General features: G+C 42.9%; 1 protein-coding gene and 1 pseudogene across 1 annotated transcript in view; one reads left to right on the top strand and one right to left on the bottom strand.

Moving 5' to 3' along the window:
- Hmga2 (high mobility group AT-hook 2) overlaps positions 1–11471 on the top strand; it is a 117306-nt gene extending 105835 nt beyond the window's left edge. Inside the window, exon 5 of the mRNA XM_031349673.1 lies at positions 8399–11471. Coding sequence (XP_031205533.1) covers positions 8399–8443 — 45 coding nt within the window. The 3' untranslated portion in view covers positions 8444–11471. The remainder of the gene's footprint in view (positions 1–8398) is intronic.
- On the bottom strand, positions 29–375 carry LOC116076089 (annotated as a pseudogene).
- Positions 11472–20343: the final 8872 nt, after the last annotated feature.

Here is a 20343-nt window from a genome sequence, read left to right as displayed (position 1 = left end):
TACTAAAAAACTTGCATTTACAAAATAGTTGATAAAAATATTCCTCTGGATTGTACAAGAAGGGAGGCTGGGGCACTGACAGATGTGATAGATGCTTAGTCGGACTTGGCTTCTTTCTCTTCTTCAGAAGCTGGACTCTGGTTTTCCGTCTCTCCATTTTCTGCAGGCAGATCTGTGGTTTGCTGGTCGGCCACTTCAGCTTGTTTGCCCTTTGCTCCCCTCTTCCCTTTTATCTGCACTTTTTTGTCTGATGCTTTATCCTTTCCCGCGGCCTTTTTCAGCTTCGCGTCCACCTTGGCAGGGGCGGGCTTGGCCGACAGCCTGGCGGAGCGGCGCTTGGGCTCCTTCTTCGCAGCTAACCTTCCTCTTAGGCATCGTGGCAGCGGGGGTGGGGGTGGGGTGGGGGTAGGGGAGACGCGCTTGTCGCCTGATCTGTCATGGAGCTGCACTGCCTAGCCGCCACCACATGAACTACTGCGACCCGTCGCCGCATAAGTATGTTCTATGAATCCTCTCTGTGAACCCGATAGGCGTCCAAGAGCAAGCATGCTCAGTGATGAAAGAAAAAAAAAATGGCAGGACGAGCAAATGACCACAGAATGTCAATGCATATGTAAAATCATGAGTAAGGGAAAGCAGAGACACAAGAGGAGATGCTATAGGTGAAATGGAAGTCATGTGCAATAGTGGAGTATTTATATAGTGTAGACTATATACATACATAAACACACACACATATAGAGAAATATAGAATATATGTTATATATACTATATATAGTAGATTAGTGTATAGTATACAGTATATATAGTATAAAATAGAATATAGTATACAGCATATAGTATAGAATAAAATATAGCATACATGCTATATATTATTTGTATGTATAGCAATATATGCATCTATATACTGGAATAATAGATGCATATGCATCATAGGTAGAAATCATTAATGTGTGTCTGTAAAGGAGTATAAATTGGGCTTAAAGCACCAAGGATAATATAAGTGAAATAAGTGAAATTTCTCTCTCTCTCTCTCTCTCTCTCTCTCTCTCTCTCTCTCCCACACACACACACACACACACACACACACACACACACACACACACCAGGGAATCGGAATCTGAAAGAAGTAGCTGTCACTGACCTGTCTTTATAGATCTTGTTCAAACTTTCCCTTGAAAGGAACGCAGCTCAGACAATAAGCCAGGACGAGGGCACAGCTCACCAGACTACCTAATTTATATCATCTCGAGGCACAGTGATAAGTTACATAAACACGGGTCCTACAGGGAAGTGTGTGGAGGATAATGTAAATTTTACAGAGCTAAAGACTCGATTCCCTTTCCATCTGTGCCCTCCCAGATGGTGTGTCCCTGGGATAGTGTGCATTCGGACAGTGTGCATTGACTCATGCCTTGAGCCGGTGACAATTAGCACAGCTAAGTGTGTCACATGTAAAACAGAGAGATAGCCATGCATATGACTTGAGTGTTTCCTTCTGGCCACCCTTGGGCTTTGTCCTGTATATTCATCTAGGAAAAATGGCCTGATAACAATTACTGTTCCCTAATTCTCAAGAAAAGCATGAGAAATGCATAATTATGTAAATACCAAAGGAGGATATTATATTCTTACTTCTTTTTTGGCTGCTAAGTTTCTCATATCTTATGATCTTAAAAATGACTACATTTTTAAAATTTTTAAGAGTTTTAATTCAAAGACTCCCCCCCTTTACCTCATGTTTTAATTGCATGGTTTTTAAATGTTTTAAAATTTAAAAAAAAATCAGGGGAATTGTATAGCAATTGCTAAATCCTATAATTGAGATGAAAGCCATCAGAACCCCCTTCCTTACATAAATTTCACATGAATATTGGGTTACAGAGGCTCTGTGCTAAAGAATGTTTGCAGTGCCTGGGCTAGGGAATAGCAGTACCATAAGGCCACTCTGAGGAGGAAGTTCAGCATGATGCTAAGTCTCAACATCTGTGTTTGTATCGGTAAGCACATGTGTTTACAAAAGTCTACAGCAAGCTCTATTATGCAGGCGGTTGAGTTTGGAGAATGCACAGGTGCCATGAGTTGCATCCTTATGAGTGGGAGCTCATCCCTTCCAGTCTACAGGGATAAGCCTGCGGTGTTCACAGCGACCCCCTTTAAATGCCCAAACCACAGAAAACAAGGCTTACTAGAAGCTCTACTCTGTATTTTAAAGTCATAAAATAAGCAATAAATTGAAGCTAGCTAAGAAGAAACCAGCAAAGTCTTCGGCCATCTGAAGGAAACCCTCCCCACACACACTGAAAACTTGATTTGGAAAGGAAACGTGATAGGTTTTTTTCCCTTCACGTTATTGACCAAAGGAACTGGTTTTTTTTTTCCCTCGTGTTTTTGTGTTTAACTCTGCCTTCTTAAAAAGTTCTGCTACTTGTCTGTGTCCGACTGTTTCTCAAAGTTCCTATTTTAGTGCACTGGATCAAGATTAGAAGTGGGCCCTTATCTATAATCCAGACACTTCGCTCATGAAAGGGAAAACAGGGATCTTTGTTGTTCTGTTTAAATTCTCCCAACATTCCTTCTTTCAGTATTTGAAAGTGTTCCGAGTTACTGAAACAGGAATAAACCTTCTCTTTTCAACTTCCCATCAAGAGAATTGAAAACTGTTCAGCTTCTGAACAACTTAAAACAAAGCATTCTGCTTCAAAATAGATGTCTTACCTGTGGAGGTTTTCCACGTGTGGTGTGTGGTGGGGATGAGGGAATCCTGGGAAACTCCCATTGTCCTGTGGCACTCAGACCTTCCAAGATGTTGAATGTTTTCACAGAAACTTCAAGGGTGGTTTTCAAGAATGTTTACATTGCAGACAACCTAAACATTGTTTGGAGCAAAATGAGAGGTTTCATTTGGGGACAGGCAAGCTGCTACATTGGAGCCAGCATGTCCTTCTCAAAGCAGGCATCTTTACTGGGTGCTTTCAGTCTATACAGACCAAGGAGGAGGGAGGAAGAAGGCATTCTCCCGCCAATGCCCACCTTCTACATGGTACGTTGGCCAAAATGCAGTAAATGGTTCACAATAAATCAGACTTACGGTCACCAGCCAGCTCACTAGCCGACTCACTCGGGAGCCTGTGAAGTCATAGAGAGCACTGATTGATTTATTCCCTTGCTCGCATTCCTCGGGGCTGGTAAAACATTTTGTGGGCCAATAAATGTTTTGTACCCAGTGGCAAACATGAAGGATCCCATCAAAGGCTTCCTTGAGTGTCAATGTTTTGCTACATAGGAAATAACTTCTTTTGACTTCACCTCTGATCCCTGGCATTGCAAAGGCCAAGAGAGAAGGAGAGAGAGAGGTTGAAACCAGTGAGTAGCCCAGCTCAAGGGCATGGCGGTGGAGGGGAAGCAAAGAGCAGAGGGAGCACAGAAAAATGCTCCTCATTGTTAACTGTAGACAGATGCAGTGATTAGCTTAGCCCACAGTCCTCAGGAAGGGGCATTGGCAGGTAAAGCCCACTCCCTCTAGACTGGGATTGGCTCCAGAGATAAAGTAGTTCCTGAACTGAAGGAAAGGGTGTCACTCAATGGGTGCAATTTCTAAAACTCCAAAAGACAAACTTAGCATTTCTAGACTTGACAGATTTGCTGTGTTATTGTTTAGTTTAGTTTGCTAGCTGTATGAGTTAGCCTACCCAGGGAAGAGCAGTGCTGTCTGGTCCTCCTGTTCACATCACAGATGATCATCCCTCTGCACCTCCATGTAAGCTGGGTCAAATTCAAATTTATCACATATCTAAATTATTGTTCATGCTTGCCAACCCACATTAAATACAGGGAAGAGTAAGGAGCCGTCAAGCCTGGTTTTTGTGAACCAGTCCTCCGTGATCGAGTAGAATGGGCTATCTGGCAGGCAAAGGGTCGCTGAGCCCTCAATTGTCCACTGAATAATTACTTGTTAGTCTACTATGATTGTTGATATTTTTAGTATTTTCATTCAAAAAGTCATAACTCAGGGCAGAGCTGGAGAGAGGAATCAGTGGCTAAAGTGCTTAGCACACCAATGTCAGGACCAGAGTTCAGATCCCCAGAATTCACGTAAATGCCTAGTGGGCACTACAGTCTGCTGGTTACAGCCTCAGAAGGCATATATTATTAGAAATTCTTAAAACAAGCAGGTTAGCAATTAGCCATTGACCTTTGGCTGCCACATGTAGATGTGTGTGTGTGTACAGACATATGCCTACATGTATGTAAATATGCACACACACATACACAACACAGGGGGAGGGGGAGAAGGGGAAAGGGAGGGAGGGGGAGAGGGGGAGAGAGAGAAATATACAGCCAGGTGGTGATGATGGTGACTCACAGAGCCGGGCGGTGGTGGCACACACCTTTAATCCTAGCACTTGGGAGGCAAAGGCAGACAGATTTCTGAGTTCGAGCCCAGCTTGGTCTACCGAGTGAGTTCCAGGAGAGCCAGGTCTACACAGAGAAACCCTGTCTCGAAAAAACAAACCAACCAACCAACCAAACAAACAAACAGAAAGAAAGGAAAGGAAAAAGGTTTATTACAGTCAGTGTGAACTTCTGGGATTTTCGCCCTCCTTACCACACATAACACAAAGTTTCATGTCACCTGCCACCAAGTTTACAAGAAGGTCTCTTCCACTACAAGCCTCCTATCTAGTCTCCCTCCAAAACTTAAGCCCCAAGCTCCATTCTTATCTAAAGTCCTTATAGCTCACACCCTTGCTTGTACCACCAAACACTAAGAGTTCACTCTTAGTTACAAGGCTATCTATCCTCTTCTCTGCTCTACAATTACTTAAGATGTGCCCAAAGGTGTGAGCATGATATTGAACCAGCCCGAAAGAAGGACATATGGGGGTTTTATCAGCAAGCTTCCAAAGCAATGATGGGGTTCCTCATGAACGAAAGAAAACCCAAGGCAAGATGAGTACAATTTTCTGACAGTTATAACAAAAATATAGTTCCCCGACTCCACTCCCCTTCCTCCTCCCACCAGTTTTCTGCCGGTTGTTTTAATTAGCAGTCCTGTGAATGGCAGGGACGTGTTCAGTGTCTCGGGGATTTACTGAGTGATGCTCATTAAAGACGTCCCTAGGCAAATCTGCTCCGAAAAGTTCTTTTAGCATAACATTCCCAAAGCCCCATTCTGAACAGGTAAACCTTGACCAGAGTGCTGGTGTTTGACTTTCCCAGTCCATTAACCAGCCCCTAATGGGATCTGTGTAACTCTCAGGCATGGTATGTTGATCTCCTTAGCACTTCAAGGTTGCCATGGGAACTTAACAGCAGTCAAAGTTCCTTGGGAAATGTGTGGCAAGTGTGAAGCCATCTTTAGAAACATCTGGAGGTGCAAGCTGTGGTCCGCAGCCCACCACCTTGTCTGCTAAGTTACAAAAGAGGATTGAGCTTAGAGGTTGATTTCTGTGGTGGCAATATCATTCCTTCGGGGACAGCAGAGACAGTCACTTATCCCCGATACCCCTTGTTTCTGTCTGTCCCTTGGACAACGCACAAGCACTGGGTTAAGTTTAGTGGAAGAGGAGGACTAGAGTCAGCTTTACATCCATATCTTTGTACCAAACAGGATTTTTTTTTTCTTCTCTCAGTTGCTTATACCCTGGAGTGGGGGTTGGGAGTGAAGTCACACACAGAGCCAAAATCCAGGTCAATAGAAAGGTGAGAACTGAGGTTGGTAGAGTTGGGAAGAGCCACCCGCCCTACCAGCATCACCCTCTAGGCCAACTTAGGCCTTACTTTTGAGGGAGGCCAGCAGAGGCTATGCCATGAAGTAAGCTCTCCACTAACTAAGCCTCTGAGAAACCCACCACCCAATGTTTAGTGGAGTGAGATTTCCCACCCTGAGCCCCGTGTTAAGTTCCCAGTCCTAATTGATAGTTACAAGCAGAATTTCAAGGTCAGTGGAAAGATACATAAATAAAACTACTCTCCGTGTTGTGTTAAGAACTGCTAAGCGAAAGAAAGATGGGACTGTCCCTTTGGGGCTGATTGTATGTAAGGGGATTGACTATTGGGATTTTCAGGCACTCACATCCAGCAACCTTCTGCAACACTGATCACATTCCATCCAGGGCAAGGTCTCCCATAAGTTAATAGCCCGAGAAAGCCCAGTTCCTTCCCGAACTTCAAGTACTTGGGTTTCCAGATAGAAGAATATCAAGCTGGTAGAAACTGAATAATCATAGCTCTATCCAGGGAGGTTTTCAGCTTGACTTCATCCTATTAAATCTGCTCCCTGTATGAGGGTGAGGTGCGACACAACTACCTACTCCTCTGCTGTGGTCTCTTCCAGAGGAGCAACCTAAAGTGAGTCCATAATCTCCTGTCATAAGGGGAATTAGGTCCTTTGGGAGGGGACAAAAAGGGCATCTGCCAAACAGGTTAGTGACTTTCTGGAATTTAAATATTAAGTGAAAAGACAGGGGGTCAGAGGGCAGCCGATCCTCTGCTCAACTCTCCTTCGTCTGCCCGTGGCTTTGATCATGCTACATTCTTCTTTCTAACCAGGACTCTGCAGAGAATCTTGGGGTCATGGCCCGTTGCCTCGTCAAGATGTGAAGCCCACAGTTTGGCGGGCCTGGGAGGAAAAGGGAGGTAGCTTCATGTGTTCCACATTTCCCACAAAACCAAAAGCAGACTAAACAAAGCCGGTGTGAACTCCCGTGACTGGATGTTGCTGTGATTCTGTTTCTGAGGCTGTAATCCATTCATTTGTATGTGTGTTTATTCCCAGGATTTACAGCTCCCTTGGTCTTTAGGGGGAAGAGAATGTTTGAAACCTCTTGTGAAGGACTAAGAGGAAGCCGTGGGCTGTGTGGCCAGCCAGGATAGAGGCTCCCTGACTCTTTGTGTCTGTGTGTGTTTGCATGTGTGTATGTGTGCATGTGTGTGCTTGCGTGCGTATGGGCGTGTGTGTGTGTGTGTGTGTGTGTGTGTGTGTGTGTGTGCATTCTCAAGCACACACATGTGTGTGGGCATTCACAGGAGGGCATGAGCAGCCTGCTGTGAGGGCTTCTCCCCTCACGCTTGCTATGATTTGGAAGAAGTGTCACACATGGTAACATTTAGGAGCCCCTTCACAGCTGAAGTGTTTCAGACACTAATGAATGGAAGTTCGGCTGTGTAGCACAGACAGGCTCTGAGGCATGCTTTACTGAGTGGTATACTGTATTGACCTGGGAAAGGAAGCGGGGTATAAATTGTGTCAGTTAGCCACCCAGACAAAATGAAGCCATGTGGAAAATCAAATCTATTAAAGTATGAAGGCTGTTGTAAGCTGGCCATTCTTAAAGGGGCTCCATTGGCTGCCGGAGTAAATGTTTACCTCTCTCCCAGATCTTTTTCACATGCCGTCTTTGGAGACAGCCAGCAGCATTTGATAAAAATCATCCTCCCACTAATGACACTCTTTATCGGAAATGTTTATTATCTCCGCTTTACCGCCCATGTCCTGAAAGGTATTGCAGGTTTGTTAAATAAGCAAAAGTTAAAAGAACTTTGTAGCTCACACCAGCTTGCAGGAACCCCAACAAATTCCAGAGCCATAAGGAATGAGTGGAAAGGGGGTCTGGGTTGGAGTTAGATTTATATGGGGGAGAGGCCCTGAGAAAACATACATATTAGGTTTGCTCTGCTTGGCTGGCCCACCGTTAAATGTTTGCCTGATGTTGACGGATTTAGTATTGAGATTGAGCAGTTATGTCAAACTTAGCCCGTTACCTCAAAATGTGCTTTAATAAATGTAAAAATAAGGAAACAGCTCTCAGGAGCAGTGTGCTTGCAGGGTGGGTCTGCTGTTGCTCTCCCGCAGATTTGGATGAGTTGTGTAGCAGCCCTGTTTGACCCAAACCTACCCCTACTTGCCTTCTAACCATGGCTATGTTGCTTGTCTGTGCACTAAGGAACACATCTAAGAAAACACATCTAACAAACGCCCAAACAGCATCAGCTACCATTACCAGCATCCGCTGGGTGGGTTTAATTTCTTTAACACTGTTTTTAAGAGCAGTTGTGCCAGTTTTTTTTTTTTTAAACTGATGACTGCGGCACGCTATGGGGGGAAAAACAAATTTCTTTCTTGGTGAGCAAAGTCTACAGGGATCCCACAGTCTCCTGAAAACAGTTGAATTTGCCGACTAGCAACTATGATGCCTTAAGTCAACAGGGACTAAAAGCGCCCTGGAAAAAGACAGCCCTTGTGCCTGGGAATAGAGGTCAGGCAGTGTCCCCCACCATGTTCTGCACAAACAAGCTCAGCATGGTGGAGACACGTGGTACAGGAGTGGTATTCACTCGGCCCAGCATTGGTCCTGGAACAAGGCCTAACACACCTGCCTTCCATGTGTTGCAGGAGACTGAAGAGACATCCTCGCAAGAGTCCGCAGAGGAGGATTAGGGGCGGCCGACATTGAATTTCTACCTCAGCATCTGTTGGATCTTTCGAAGGGAGAAGACACTGCAGTGACCACTTATTCTTTACTGCCACGGTCTTTCCACTTTCTGCGGGGTGGGGCAGGGGCGGGGCCGGGTGAGGGGCGGGGGCGGGGCGGGGCGGGAGAAATCACATAACCTTGAGAAGGACTATATTAATCACTTTGTAATCCCTTCACAGTCCCAGGTTTAGTGAAAAACTGCTGTAAACACGGGGGACACAGTTTAACAATGCAACTTTTAATGACTGTTTTATTTTCCCTTAACTTACTAATAGTTTGTGGATCTGATAAGTAAGGGTGTGTGGTTCAAGAAAACCTCTGTGGTGGGCTTAATCAGTCACTACATGCAAACCCTAAACCGGCACCCTGGTGACCGGGGGCGTTCGTATAAGAAAAGCATTGTGTGTGACTCTGTGTCCACTCAGAAGCCACCCCTACCATGATCATAGAAAATCTTCTGCTTAGGACACCAAAGATGAGGACTAGGCCCTACTCTCCTTTGTGTATAATCTTGTAGACACTTACTTGATGATTTTCTTTTCTTTTCTTTTCTTTTTTTTTTTTTTTTTTTTTTTTTTTTTTTTTTGACTTTTAATTCTGAATGAGACAAAATCCCGGCACACCTTTTCATACAGCTAGCAAACCAGACTAGTTATGCTCGTTTTTCAAAAAGGGAAGTAAATAATAAATGTTGACTCCTCCGTTTATGGACTCACACATAGCAGGAGTGATAAGCCCACAAGCTCTCTTTCTCTCCTCGGGAGATCTACACAGCCGAAAGCCACTTAGAATAAATGATACTTGTCAGCCTCGAAGCATCCAAGATAACTAGAAGAGTAAAATGATTCTTTTTTGGAATTTAATGAAAAGGTACAGTACCTGATGAACTCACCCAAGTGATGACATGGGAGGAGTGAAACAGAAATTTCTTTTGCTATATAAAGGACACTATTTTAAAATAATAATAATAATAAAAAAAAAGCTCCTGCTCGCTGTTGCTCTCTCCCTCTCCCCTCCCTTCCCTCTCTCCCTCGCCTCTCTATATTCTCTGTTCTTCATTGTGTACCAGTGTCCGTGAAAGACCGCAGTACCACTTACCTCAGATGAAGCCTGTGTGTTACTTCCAGTAACACCTTTTTGTTTTGACATAAGATGGCTGTCCGAGGTGCATTATCTTGGTTCGGACTGCCATCTCTGCATTCACGCTGCACTTTTAGCCAGAGATGCAATAATCCCCACTACTCAATACTACCTCTGAATGCTACAGTGAATTTACAGCCCTGCACTTGTTACACGCTGCTAGACACAAGCCCTGCAAGAGAAAGAAAAAACAAACAAACAAACCTTACCGGGTTGGCATCTCAGCCACCCACAGTTCTCTGCCATTCTTGTCTGTGCTCTTACTCTGTCTCAGCGTGGCTATGCATGTTTCTATGATTTTTTTTTTTAATTAAAATGTTACAAATGCTTGTGGCAGCTTTCCCTGTTAGATTGCTACATTAATTTGAATCAAGTTACTCCTAGGTTGCTCCTAGGTTCTTAAGGATAATTTTTTTTTTTTGTATCTCACACACACACACACATACACACACACACACACACACACACACACACACACACACATCTGTAGTGTTCAAATATAAGTCTCCAAGTCTGTACCTCAAATGAATTGTTGAAACAAATGAACTTATTGATTTGCAAGGACCTACCTCCACACTTCAAAAGGAATGAACTTGTAGCCTATAATGCTCTTTGATTTCCTTCCCCCGGTGTTTAAAAGAGCTCAAACTTCACCTCTCCCTCATCGAAACTATTTTTTGTAAAAGACACTTGATAGAAACACATTTTTTTTACATACTTTTGAAAAAATAAGTGAATTAAAATCAAGCCAACCTTCAAAGAAACTTGAAACTTTGTTACAACCAGCTCAGCCTTTTGCCTAATGCAATCAAAAAGAAAAAGAAAAATAGGATTTTTAGATTAGTTGCCTATAAGAATATGCTTGACAGATATTTTCTCATGTATTTTACACAATGTGATTTTTGTAAAAATGTCTCAAGCAGACTGATTTTGAATGCTTCTTGTGTAGAGTCTCTATGCCTTTCTCTCCTATTAAATGTGCTGACTTTTCCATGGTGTTATCCACTGGGCCAGGAGGTAGTTTCTCACAGTGGCTTGTGTCAGTATGACTTTTCATACTGAAGCCAAATGAAACAAACAAACAACCACGTCTCTCCCCGCTGTTTTCAGGGAGGTCATTTCAAAGGCCACGTACCGCTCTGACACTGGCAGATCGCTCACTGTTGCGAGTCGCCAAGGGAGCTACGGAGAGATTAAAACTCAACGTGACTGTTAACTACACATTAAGTAAGCAAACAAACAGTGGCTCATAAAAATCAGATTCCCCTTCCGTATCTTCGGATGGGCCTTTCAGAAACCTCATTTTGGCCAGCTCATAAAAACTGAAGCAGTTTCTCGTGTTGGCCAGACTCGGCACACCGAGTGATTTCCATCTCTGATGAAGTTATTCTTTATTTCCTGTATGTTGTACAATCAAAACACACTACTACCTCTTAAGTCCCAGTATACCTCATTTTTCATACTGAAAAAAAAGAAAAAAAAGAAAAAAAGGCTTGTGTCCAATAGAACAGTGAGAACATCATAAAATTTTTATATATATAGTTTATTTTTGTGGGAGATAAATTTTATAAGACTGTTTTTTACTGTTGTTGGTCACGGCTAAGTAAGACTGGACATCTGACTTCTCTACCATTTCTGCAAGTTAAGTATATTTGCAGGAGAAACTTATCAAGACAATTAACTGCAGCCAACTTTCTCCCCATTCCTTTGTGCGCCCTCTGACTTCATTCTCTGTTCCTTGTGTAGAATCGCTGTCTGTGATTGTACTTTGATGGCTTGCTTGTGGCAATACTTCTCTAGTGGATTATCACTGTCTGCACAATAAACATAACGGCCTCTGTGGTCCCCGTGTGTGTGTTCAGATTCCTATTTTTTGTCTCACCTCCATTAAGTAAATAATAAAGTTGGGTCAAAACAAGAGGGGAGGCATTCAAGTCCATCTGGTCTACCCTGGAATGTACTACATGCCTCCAGGCACACATTGACATGGAATATGATTTAAAGTATAGTTCTCTTAACAGCACCACACACCTGAACTTATCTGGACTGGTCTGATGTTGAATTCCACCAAAAACCAGCTGAGAAGAAATGTAAAGGAAGATTAGGATATAATTTAAAACCACACAGTCTTAGGAGTAGTGCCTTCAACGTTTGTGTAAAGAAACAGTGTTGGGGGCTGGTGAGATGGCTCAGCGGGTAAGAGCACCGACTGCTCTTCCAGAGGTCCTGAGTTCAAATCCCAGCAACCACATGGTGGCTCACAACCACCCGTAATGAGTTCTGATGCCCTCTTCTGGTTCGTCTGAAGACAGCTACAGTGTACTTACATGTAATAAATAAATCTAAAAAAAAAAAAAAAAAAAAAAAAAGAAAAAGAAAAAAAAAAAAGAAACAGTGTGGGATCAGGGAAATGACTCATCAGTCAAATGTCTGCCCCCTAAGCATGAGGGCCTGAGTTTGAGTCCCTAGGACCCACATGAAAAGCTGGACCCTTGGGATGGAGAGATGGCTCAACAGTTAAAAGCCCTTGTTGCTCTTACCTAGGACCTGGATTCAGTTTCAGAACCCATATGGTAGCTCACAACCATCTGTAACTTCAATTCTGGGGGATCCAGTGCTGTTTTCTGGCTTCCTCTGGCTCCAGGTATGCATGTGGTTCATATATGCAGGAAACACACACATAGAATTTTAAAAATTAACTTTAAAAAAATTGAGCATGGTAACGTATACCTATAAACCCAGCCTGGGGGTTGAAGGTGGGGGCAGAAAAACAGGCCAATCCCTAAAGCTCATTAGCCAGCCAGCCCACCCAAATCAGTGGGCATCAGGTTCATAGAGAAACCCTGTCACAAAAAAATAGTGTGGAGGGGCTGGAGAGATGGTTCAGAGCTTAACGAACGTAACTGGCTGGCTTCTCTTTCAGAAGTGCTGGATTCAAGTTCCAGCACCCACATGGTGGCTCATAATCTCCTGTAACTCCAGTTCTAAGAGATCTGACACCATTTTCTGGCCTCTTTGTGCACCAAGTATGCAAGTGGTACACAGATATATATGTAGACAAAAATCTGTATATTGAAAGTAACTTATAATGTTCAAGTAGAATAAGTAAATAAATAATGTGGTAAAAAGTAATACAGGAAAGATCCCTGACATCTGCCTTGGGCCTCTGTGGATGCAACATGTACACACATACTTTCACCTATGTGCACACACTTATACAATACCCTATGCACACCATATCCCTACCTACTCACACCTAATAATAGTAACAATAATAATAGTAGTTAAAAAAAAAAAGGAACCAGCAAGCCAGCTGTCCATAAAGTAACATTTGGAGAAAACACACAGAGGGTTAGTGACATAAATAAACAAAACCACAAAAGTTCTCCATAGCAGTTTTATAAGTCTATAGAAACCATTACCAGACCAGCAGAACCAGAATGGTTCCACTAAGGTCAAGGTCATCTCTACATTCCAGTCCCTGGCTTTTCAGAAAGCTAATGCCTCTAGTTGGAGCTACAACCACAGTTACTAATTTCATTCAGCTCCTTCAAAGAGAAGGTTCTTTCTAAGAATGCACCCTGTCTATGACATCACTCCTTGAGATCAATTTTTTTTTAATCAGATGTATCCCTTCATTCACTGATTCATTCTCACAGCTAATATTTAGGGAGTTCCCAGCTGTACTAGGTCCCAGACCAAGAAGTATTGCTTCAGGATATAACTGGGAACGTTTGTATAGATATAGGAATAGTTACAGTACAGATCGTATGTGAAAAGGATCAGGCAAACTGCACGGAAGAAGTTGCAAGGATTCATAGAATGAAAGCCACTCTTCCTACAGGGCTTACCTTTACCATTAGTTTATCCCCAAAGTACAGAGACTGGCCAAGAACATTTAACACAACCCATACCTGATCTCCACATTTTTTAAGCATATAGCAAGCAACTACTTTAAAACAAATGAAGAGTGAATCATTGCCTTGCAGCTAGAGAGTATGGAAAAAGACATGATCTCCAGATGAGAATAAATGCATGATTTAGATAAATGTTTATAACTGATCTCTGAAATAGGGTGTCTTTCATTCAAAGAATTACCTTCACACAATGAAAACACATTTGTGATGGATATGTGGAAGAAACACAAGTTAATCTGTAAATTGCAAGATCATGTCCTGAAGAAATCAGCCAACACAGATAATAACAGTGAGTCCTTGTGTACACTTGATGTTGTTTGGGGCAATAAAGGTATATGAGACTATACCCTTGCTCATGGTGTCAAAAAGACCCATGGGAAGAGTTAACAGAGACTGAAAGGACAATCCAGAGACTGCTTCACCTGGGAATCCTTCCCATATTCAATCATCAAATCCAGACACTATTGTGGATGCCGGTAAGTGCTTGATGACAGGAACCTGATATAGCTGTCTCCTGAGAGGCTCTGCCAGTACCTGACTAATACAGAAGTAGAGGCTCACAGCCAACCATTGGACTGAGCACAGGGTCCCCAGTGAAGAAGCTAGAGAAAGGGCCCAAGGAGCTGAAGGGTTTGCAGCCCCTTAGGACGAACAACAATATGAACTAACTAGAGCTCCCAGGGACTCAACCACCAACAAAGAGCACACATGGTGGGACTCATGGCTCCAGCAGTATATGTATAGCAGAGGATGGCCAAGTTGGACATCAATGGGAGGAGAGGCCCTTGGCCCCGTTAAGGTTCTATGCCCCAGTGTAGGGGAATGTCAGGGCCAGGAAGTGGTAGAGGGTGGGTTGGTGAGCAGGGGGAATGTGGAGGGAACAGGGTTTTTGTTTTTTCTTTTCTTTTTTTCCTTTTTTTTTTTTTGTAGGGGAAACTGGGAAAGGAGATATCTATATAATGTGTAAATAAAGAAAATATCTAATAAAAAAATAAATAAAATAAATCACTGATCAAAGAGTGGATTCTGATGAGACTGGGAGTATTCTGAAAACTGGATATATCCTGTACTAGGAAAAAATGTCCCTCGCCCTCTCAGAAAAGAGTGTAAGGTCCCCACCACAGAGAAATCCTAGGCCAGCACAGACAGTGACTTAGAGCCAATGCACCATTCGCCTAGTGGGAGAAGTGTAGAGAGGAGGTGTATTTTTCAATAGAGCTAGAGGTGCTCAACTAGCTGGTGAATTCAGGAATGGTAGGTGGTTCAGAAACACAAGAAAAAATAAAAGCAGAGTAATAAGAAAATCACTTGTGCTCCACCCACTGGGTGCCTAGTATGCAAACCAGACCATAATAAAACTTTGTAGACCTGGGAGATTAAGAAGCCCAAGAGAAGAGACCAGGGCAAGGGATGAGCTGCTTTTCAAGGCTCCTTTGTATGACATGACTTCTTACTGAGTAAGACTAAGTAAAGCTATCCCTGAGCAATTTGCTCTTAAGATGGATGAAGTCTGGCTTCAAAGTGAGCAAAAAGCCCTTAAGTCAAGATCATTCTGATGTGTGTTATGCAGATAGACAATAGCCATTGTCAAGGCAGAGGTTACAGCTCCTGTCTCAGCTTAGCTGTCTGTAAATTTTACAATCTGCTGTAGATAAGAGCCTCTGTACTCGAGATTTCATCCATTCTAAGCCAGGCATGCCTCTCTTCTCCTTACCACACACCCGAGAACACACCTAACATTGGTGTGCAGTACCCCTCTGTATCATGTTGACAATAGTCACAATAGTCTTACTCCTTCGAGTCTGACTGAACATAGCAATGAGCTGCTTCCAGCTACCCATTTGTAACAACTGAGATTTTATCTTTACTTAAACCAGTTTTCCCAGGGCCTCACTTCATTCCCCTGAATTTAACCAAGCTCGAGGCTGAGCCCATGTGACCAAGTGTGAGGTTGTGCCTATGTGAGCTGTCTGTCCATCCACTCTCTTTTCCTCTCACCTAATCACCTATTTTCTCACCAAGGTTTTGTCTGCCCCATGGCTGCATTTGTCTTAGATTAAGTATACATTCTTGGAAACATGAAATCACAACTCTCAAAAGTAGTGACTCACCAGACCCTACCCAACTCAAAGAAAACTACTATGGGAGTTAAGGGTAAATAGAGACCCAGTTGTGGCTGCTGCCACCGAGGACCCAGAAAGATGGGAGGAAACAAGAGTCTTTTACATGCCATGTTGGTTTTTTTTTCTGAACTACCTAGTATCTGAACTCCTGTGCAGCCACATTGCATCCATGACTGGATGCTCTGTTGAGTTGGTCAGTCATATATCTAGGACGAAGCTGAAGTTGAGAAGTCATGAAGTGACTAAAGATGGGCATCTCTAGGTGATCAGATGAGAGGAAAAAGGAGTCGTCATCATGAAGTGTCATTGTGCCAAATCATGCTCTGAACAAGGATAGCATTAATAGTGAAATGTACATGATTCAATACCTCCCAAAAAATCAGGAGGCAGAGGAAGGTAGATCAAGGCCAGCCTGGTCTACAGATGGAGTTCCAGGACAGTCAGGGCTACAGAGAAACCTGGTCTCTAAAAGAAAAGAAAGCAAAGGTGATGACTGAAGTCTAATCATGACCAAATCACCCGGTCAAATTACCCCTTTACATGTTACAACGTCAGATATTTGTCTTGAAAATCAGAATAGTCAATGTAAGTAAAATGCTTCTAAGAATTTGGCCTAAGTATTACCTGTATTTGTTATCCTCCTGGTTCCTATGTAAGCTAGCCTCCTTACTGTCTGTCATTATTGACCATGATATGTAGAGACATCCAGAGATCATAATCAGAATATATATGTCTTTCAAACACCATTTATTTAACTTGCACACTGCAAGGACAGAAGGCATTGCACACATACAGTCTTTTTTCCCTGTGTGGTTTGTACTTATAATCTCATTGGAACTGGATACTACAAAAAGTCACCCCTGAAAAATCAGCAAACCACCAATTGGCTCACCAACTATGACAGCTCTCAGGGTCCCTGATAATGAGGAGGCTTACTCTCTGCCATCCCACACAGGCTGTCCTCATCACCCTGGTCTCCTGACTCCCTGACTATAGCTTTGCTTGTGTATCATCTCCACATTTCAGTATTGGGGTTCCCAGAGGTTTCCCTCCTTCTGGTTGGTAGTATTTAACTCCTGTTCACCCTTAAGATTCCAGCTGTAACCCACCTACCACGGCTTAATTAGCTGCTCTTATGCAGCTAGGCTTTGTCCTACCCTAATACACACACACACACACACACACACACACACACACACACACACACATACGCACTCACACACGTGCGCGCACACACACACAACCCCTTAGTGTTATCACATGGAAGTCTTCAGTTGCATTATGGAGGGGGCATTGTAACTTGGATGGATAGCCCATTGAGAAACCAACCTTATGCCCAATAAGAATAACATGCTCTGACATACCCAATGGGTGGTCTAATTGCAGCAAGCATGCTGGCTGCAGGATTCACCCTATTCACCAGAGTTCAGGGTCTTATTCCTTCACCTCCAGCTTAGTCTCCAAATCCATAGACTGGATAGAGTTCCCTGTGGCCTTGTCTCTTAAATCAGGCACTAGGCAGGCTAATATGTGGCTATTATTTATTACAACAGGATGCATTTCACCATAAAGCCATTATGTGTAGCTGACTCCCTGGCCAATCTCATACTGCCATGAAAAATAAAACCCACAATTCAAGTAGTTAATGAAAATGTGCTCCCTATCCAAATTCCTAAAACACATCGTCCTGACTGCCCAACTGATGTAGTACTCGCAGCTTCAAGAACTTCGAAAACTTTAAAAATGTTTCTGCTTTGTTTTCAACCTCATTGCCACCACTACCACCCAAGCCCCTTCGCCTTCTGTGGGTTCTGTCTCCTGGTCCTACACACAGTTCATTAGTAGAAGAGGAAATGGCATTGAAAATCACAGCCTACCTAAAATCAAAACAACCACCAATGCATATTAGAAATTATGGGGCATATCAAAAGTGGTTCAAAAATGTGTCTAAGGCTTCAGCTCTTTCTTTCAAAGGATGTTGTAAATAAACAGTGTTTCCCCTCAAAGTGCTTGCAGAGATCTCATCCTTCCAGGTCTAAGGGTGCAGGTAAAATTCAGTCTTTTCTTGTTTTTTGGTTCAGATGATCCAACTGTTCTGATTTCTGCTTCCTTCTTGAAACTCCTTTGACTGTTATTTCAGGTTCTAAAGAAATGGGAAAATGTGACAACTCTCCCCCATGTGTCTGTCGAGGCACAACAAAGAGGCATTTGGCACAGTTCATGCTGAAAGCATTTCTACTTTCTTTTTTCACGGGGCTATAGGATTATATGGCATATTCTCATTTTACCTAGAAAGTCCCTGGAGCAAGAGAACTTAGGAAATGTCCATTTCCCCTGGGAAGAAGGAAATATGCATAGCCTTCTTGCTTTATTTCCCCTTTAACTTCCTGATTTGGGTCAGTATTTTTAGCTCATTAGCCCTTTCTTGGGTGCAAACCATCCATCTTTTCATTTGTTTTGACGTGTTCCTTGCTTATCCGACACCCAATAGATATACTTGTTTATGGGTGGCATTATGACATGTCAATGCATGTATACAATCATGATCAGATCAAATACTTGGGAGAGTTATCTTGTCACACATACATCATTTTTTGTGTATGTTGAGACTATCCAAAATCCCCCATACTATTTGGGAATATTCTAATTTTTTTTTTTTTTTTTTTTTTTTTTTTTTTTTTTTTTGTCAAACACAGTTACCCTACACTTGATATATACATCTGACCTAATTACAACTCAGTGGCCATTAGGCATCCCTCTCCATCCTTTTTGAGCTCTGCATATACCTTTTCCAGAGTCCAATCTGTTTTATGCCGTTTGAGACTGAGTTTTGGTTCCCTTACATAAGGGAGAGCATGGGACGTGTGCCTTGCTGCATCTAAACTTATTTCAATCCATATCCTTCCAACTCCTTCATTTGGGACTGGATCTCCCACTTTTCATGCAGCTGAATAATATTCCATTTTGTATAGTTGATGCATCTTGTCTCTTCAGTGGACACCTAGCCTGATTCTATATCTTGGCTATGAGGAACAATGCTGTAATAAACATATAATGGCGAATGTTTCTTGAATATAGGACCTCAGTTTATTTACTAAATACCCACAGTGGGCCAAGTGGACCCTAAGGTAGCCTGCTATAAATGTCCTGAGGAATCTCGTTCTCTGCACAATGGCTGCATTTAGTCTTGTCAGCTGTTGATCTAACAGATGTCAAGCACGAGGGTCTGGTTATTTGGGATTCTTTTCAGGGACAGAAGCAAAAGTTACAGCAGAACTGTTCTGTAGTGGCAATGACTTTCACCCATTTGTTTCCTCACTCAGCAAATATCTGATGAGTACCCACAATGTACCAGGCATTGAGCCACATTCTGGCAGTCACAAAACTGGGGCTAGCAGAACCACCAATCCAACAGTAAATTGGACAAAGTATCAAACAGAAACAGAAAGAGGAGTCTTATTCTGCATGTTGTCTATGCCATTTAGAACCCATGGAGTTGTCCCTCTGAACACTTAGAAGAGAACCTCTGTACTGCCTAGTTCTATGTCAACCCAACACAAACTGGAGTCACTTCAGAAGATGGAATCTCGGGTGAGTAAATGCCCCCAACAGACTGGGCTGTAGGCAAACTATGATACATTTTCGTGATTGATATGGGAGGGCCCAGCTCACTGTGTGTAGTTCCACCCCTGGTGTGGAAGTATAAATGGAATATACTCTTTCCTTACAATGTTGCTCTTGGTTGAGGTGTTTTAATATCAGCCACAGAAACTCTAAGACACTTTCCAAGAAGGATGATATTATAGACAACAAGAAAATAAATACTTTTCAAGCAGGAACAACCCGTAACTAAAACTAGGAGAATCAACGATGTCACCCAGCATGCTGTTGACACTGCTGTAAACAAGCAGAATAAGAGTCTTGCCAGGAAGAATAATATGCAGACAGAGTATGAAAGACTCGAAGAGCTGAGATAACATCCTGAATGGCTGAAGGAAAATTAGGAAACGAAGGCATGAAGAAACATACCTGGGTTCAGTGGACACCCCAGACTGCTCTACCCAGAGAAGCATGCATTGTGTGGGAAGGAGCTGGGTCTGCTGGAGCCATTCTCTGAATTCATAGCTAACAGATGCCAAAAATGAAAGACCTCTAGACTATTTCAAAAATACCGCCCAGTCTAGTCTCTGTGTCTACACAAAATGAAACAGTAAACACATTGCAGTGGCTGTAGGTCCATGAGGTGACAAGCCAGTATGGTGTGTAGGAGCAGAGAAGAATGCAGAATGTCCCTGTAGACATCACGGATTTCTAGGGGTTGGAGGAGGGACACAAACTGAAGCATGAAAGACAGAATAGAGGTTAGACACCCAAAGAGAAAAGAGGAAGGGAGGGCATCCCCCAACAGATCTGTACTGTAAACAACAGATGCTTCCATGCAAAAGAATTGTGCCAAAGAATGTCTTTTGAACAAGTAGCGTTATTTAAATCGCACTACCACACTGACTGAAGAATGAGTCACCATGGCTGAGGGCTCCGGTGCTCTTGAGCAATCACATCTAGCGGATCCATGCTGTGGTAGGCACATCCCGACACAGGCCAGGTGAGGTAGATCAGAGCTAATGTTCCGAGATGGTGTCAGTAGCTGCCATTACCCGTGACAAGCTCATTCATTTCCTGAAA

Source organism: Mastomys coucha, unplaced genomic scaffold, assembly GCF_008632895.1.
Source record: "Mastomys coucha isolate ucsf_1 unplaced genomic scaffold, UCSF_Mcou_1 pScaffold4, whole genome shotgun sequence".
NCBI classification, from domain to species: domain Eukaryota; kingdom Metazoa; phylum Chordata; class Mammalia; order Rodentia; family Muridae; genus Mastomys; species Mastomys coucha.
This window is presented reverse-complemented; position numbering and strand designations above follow the sequence as displayed.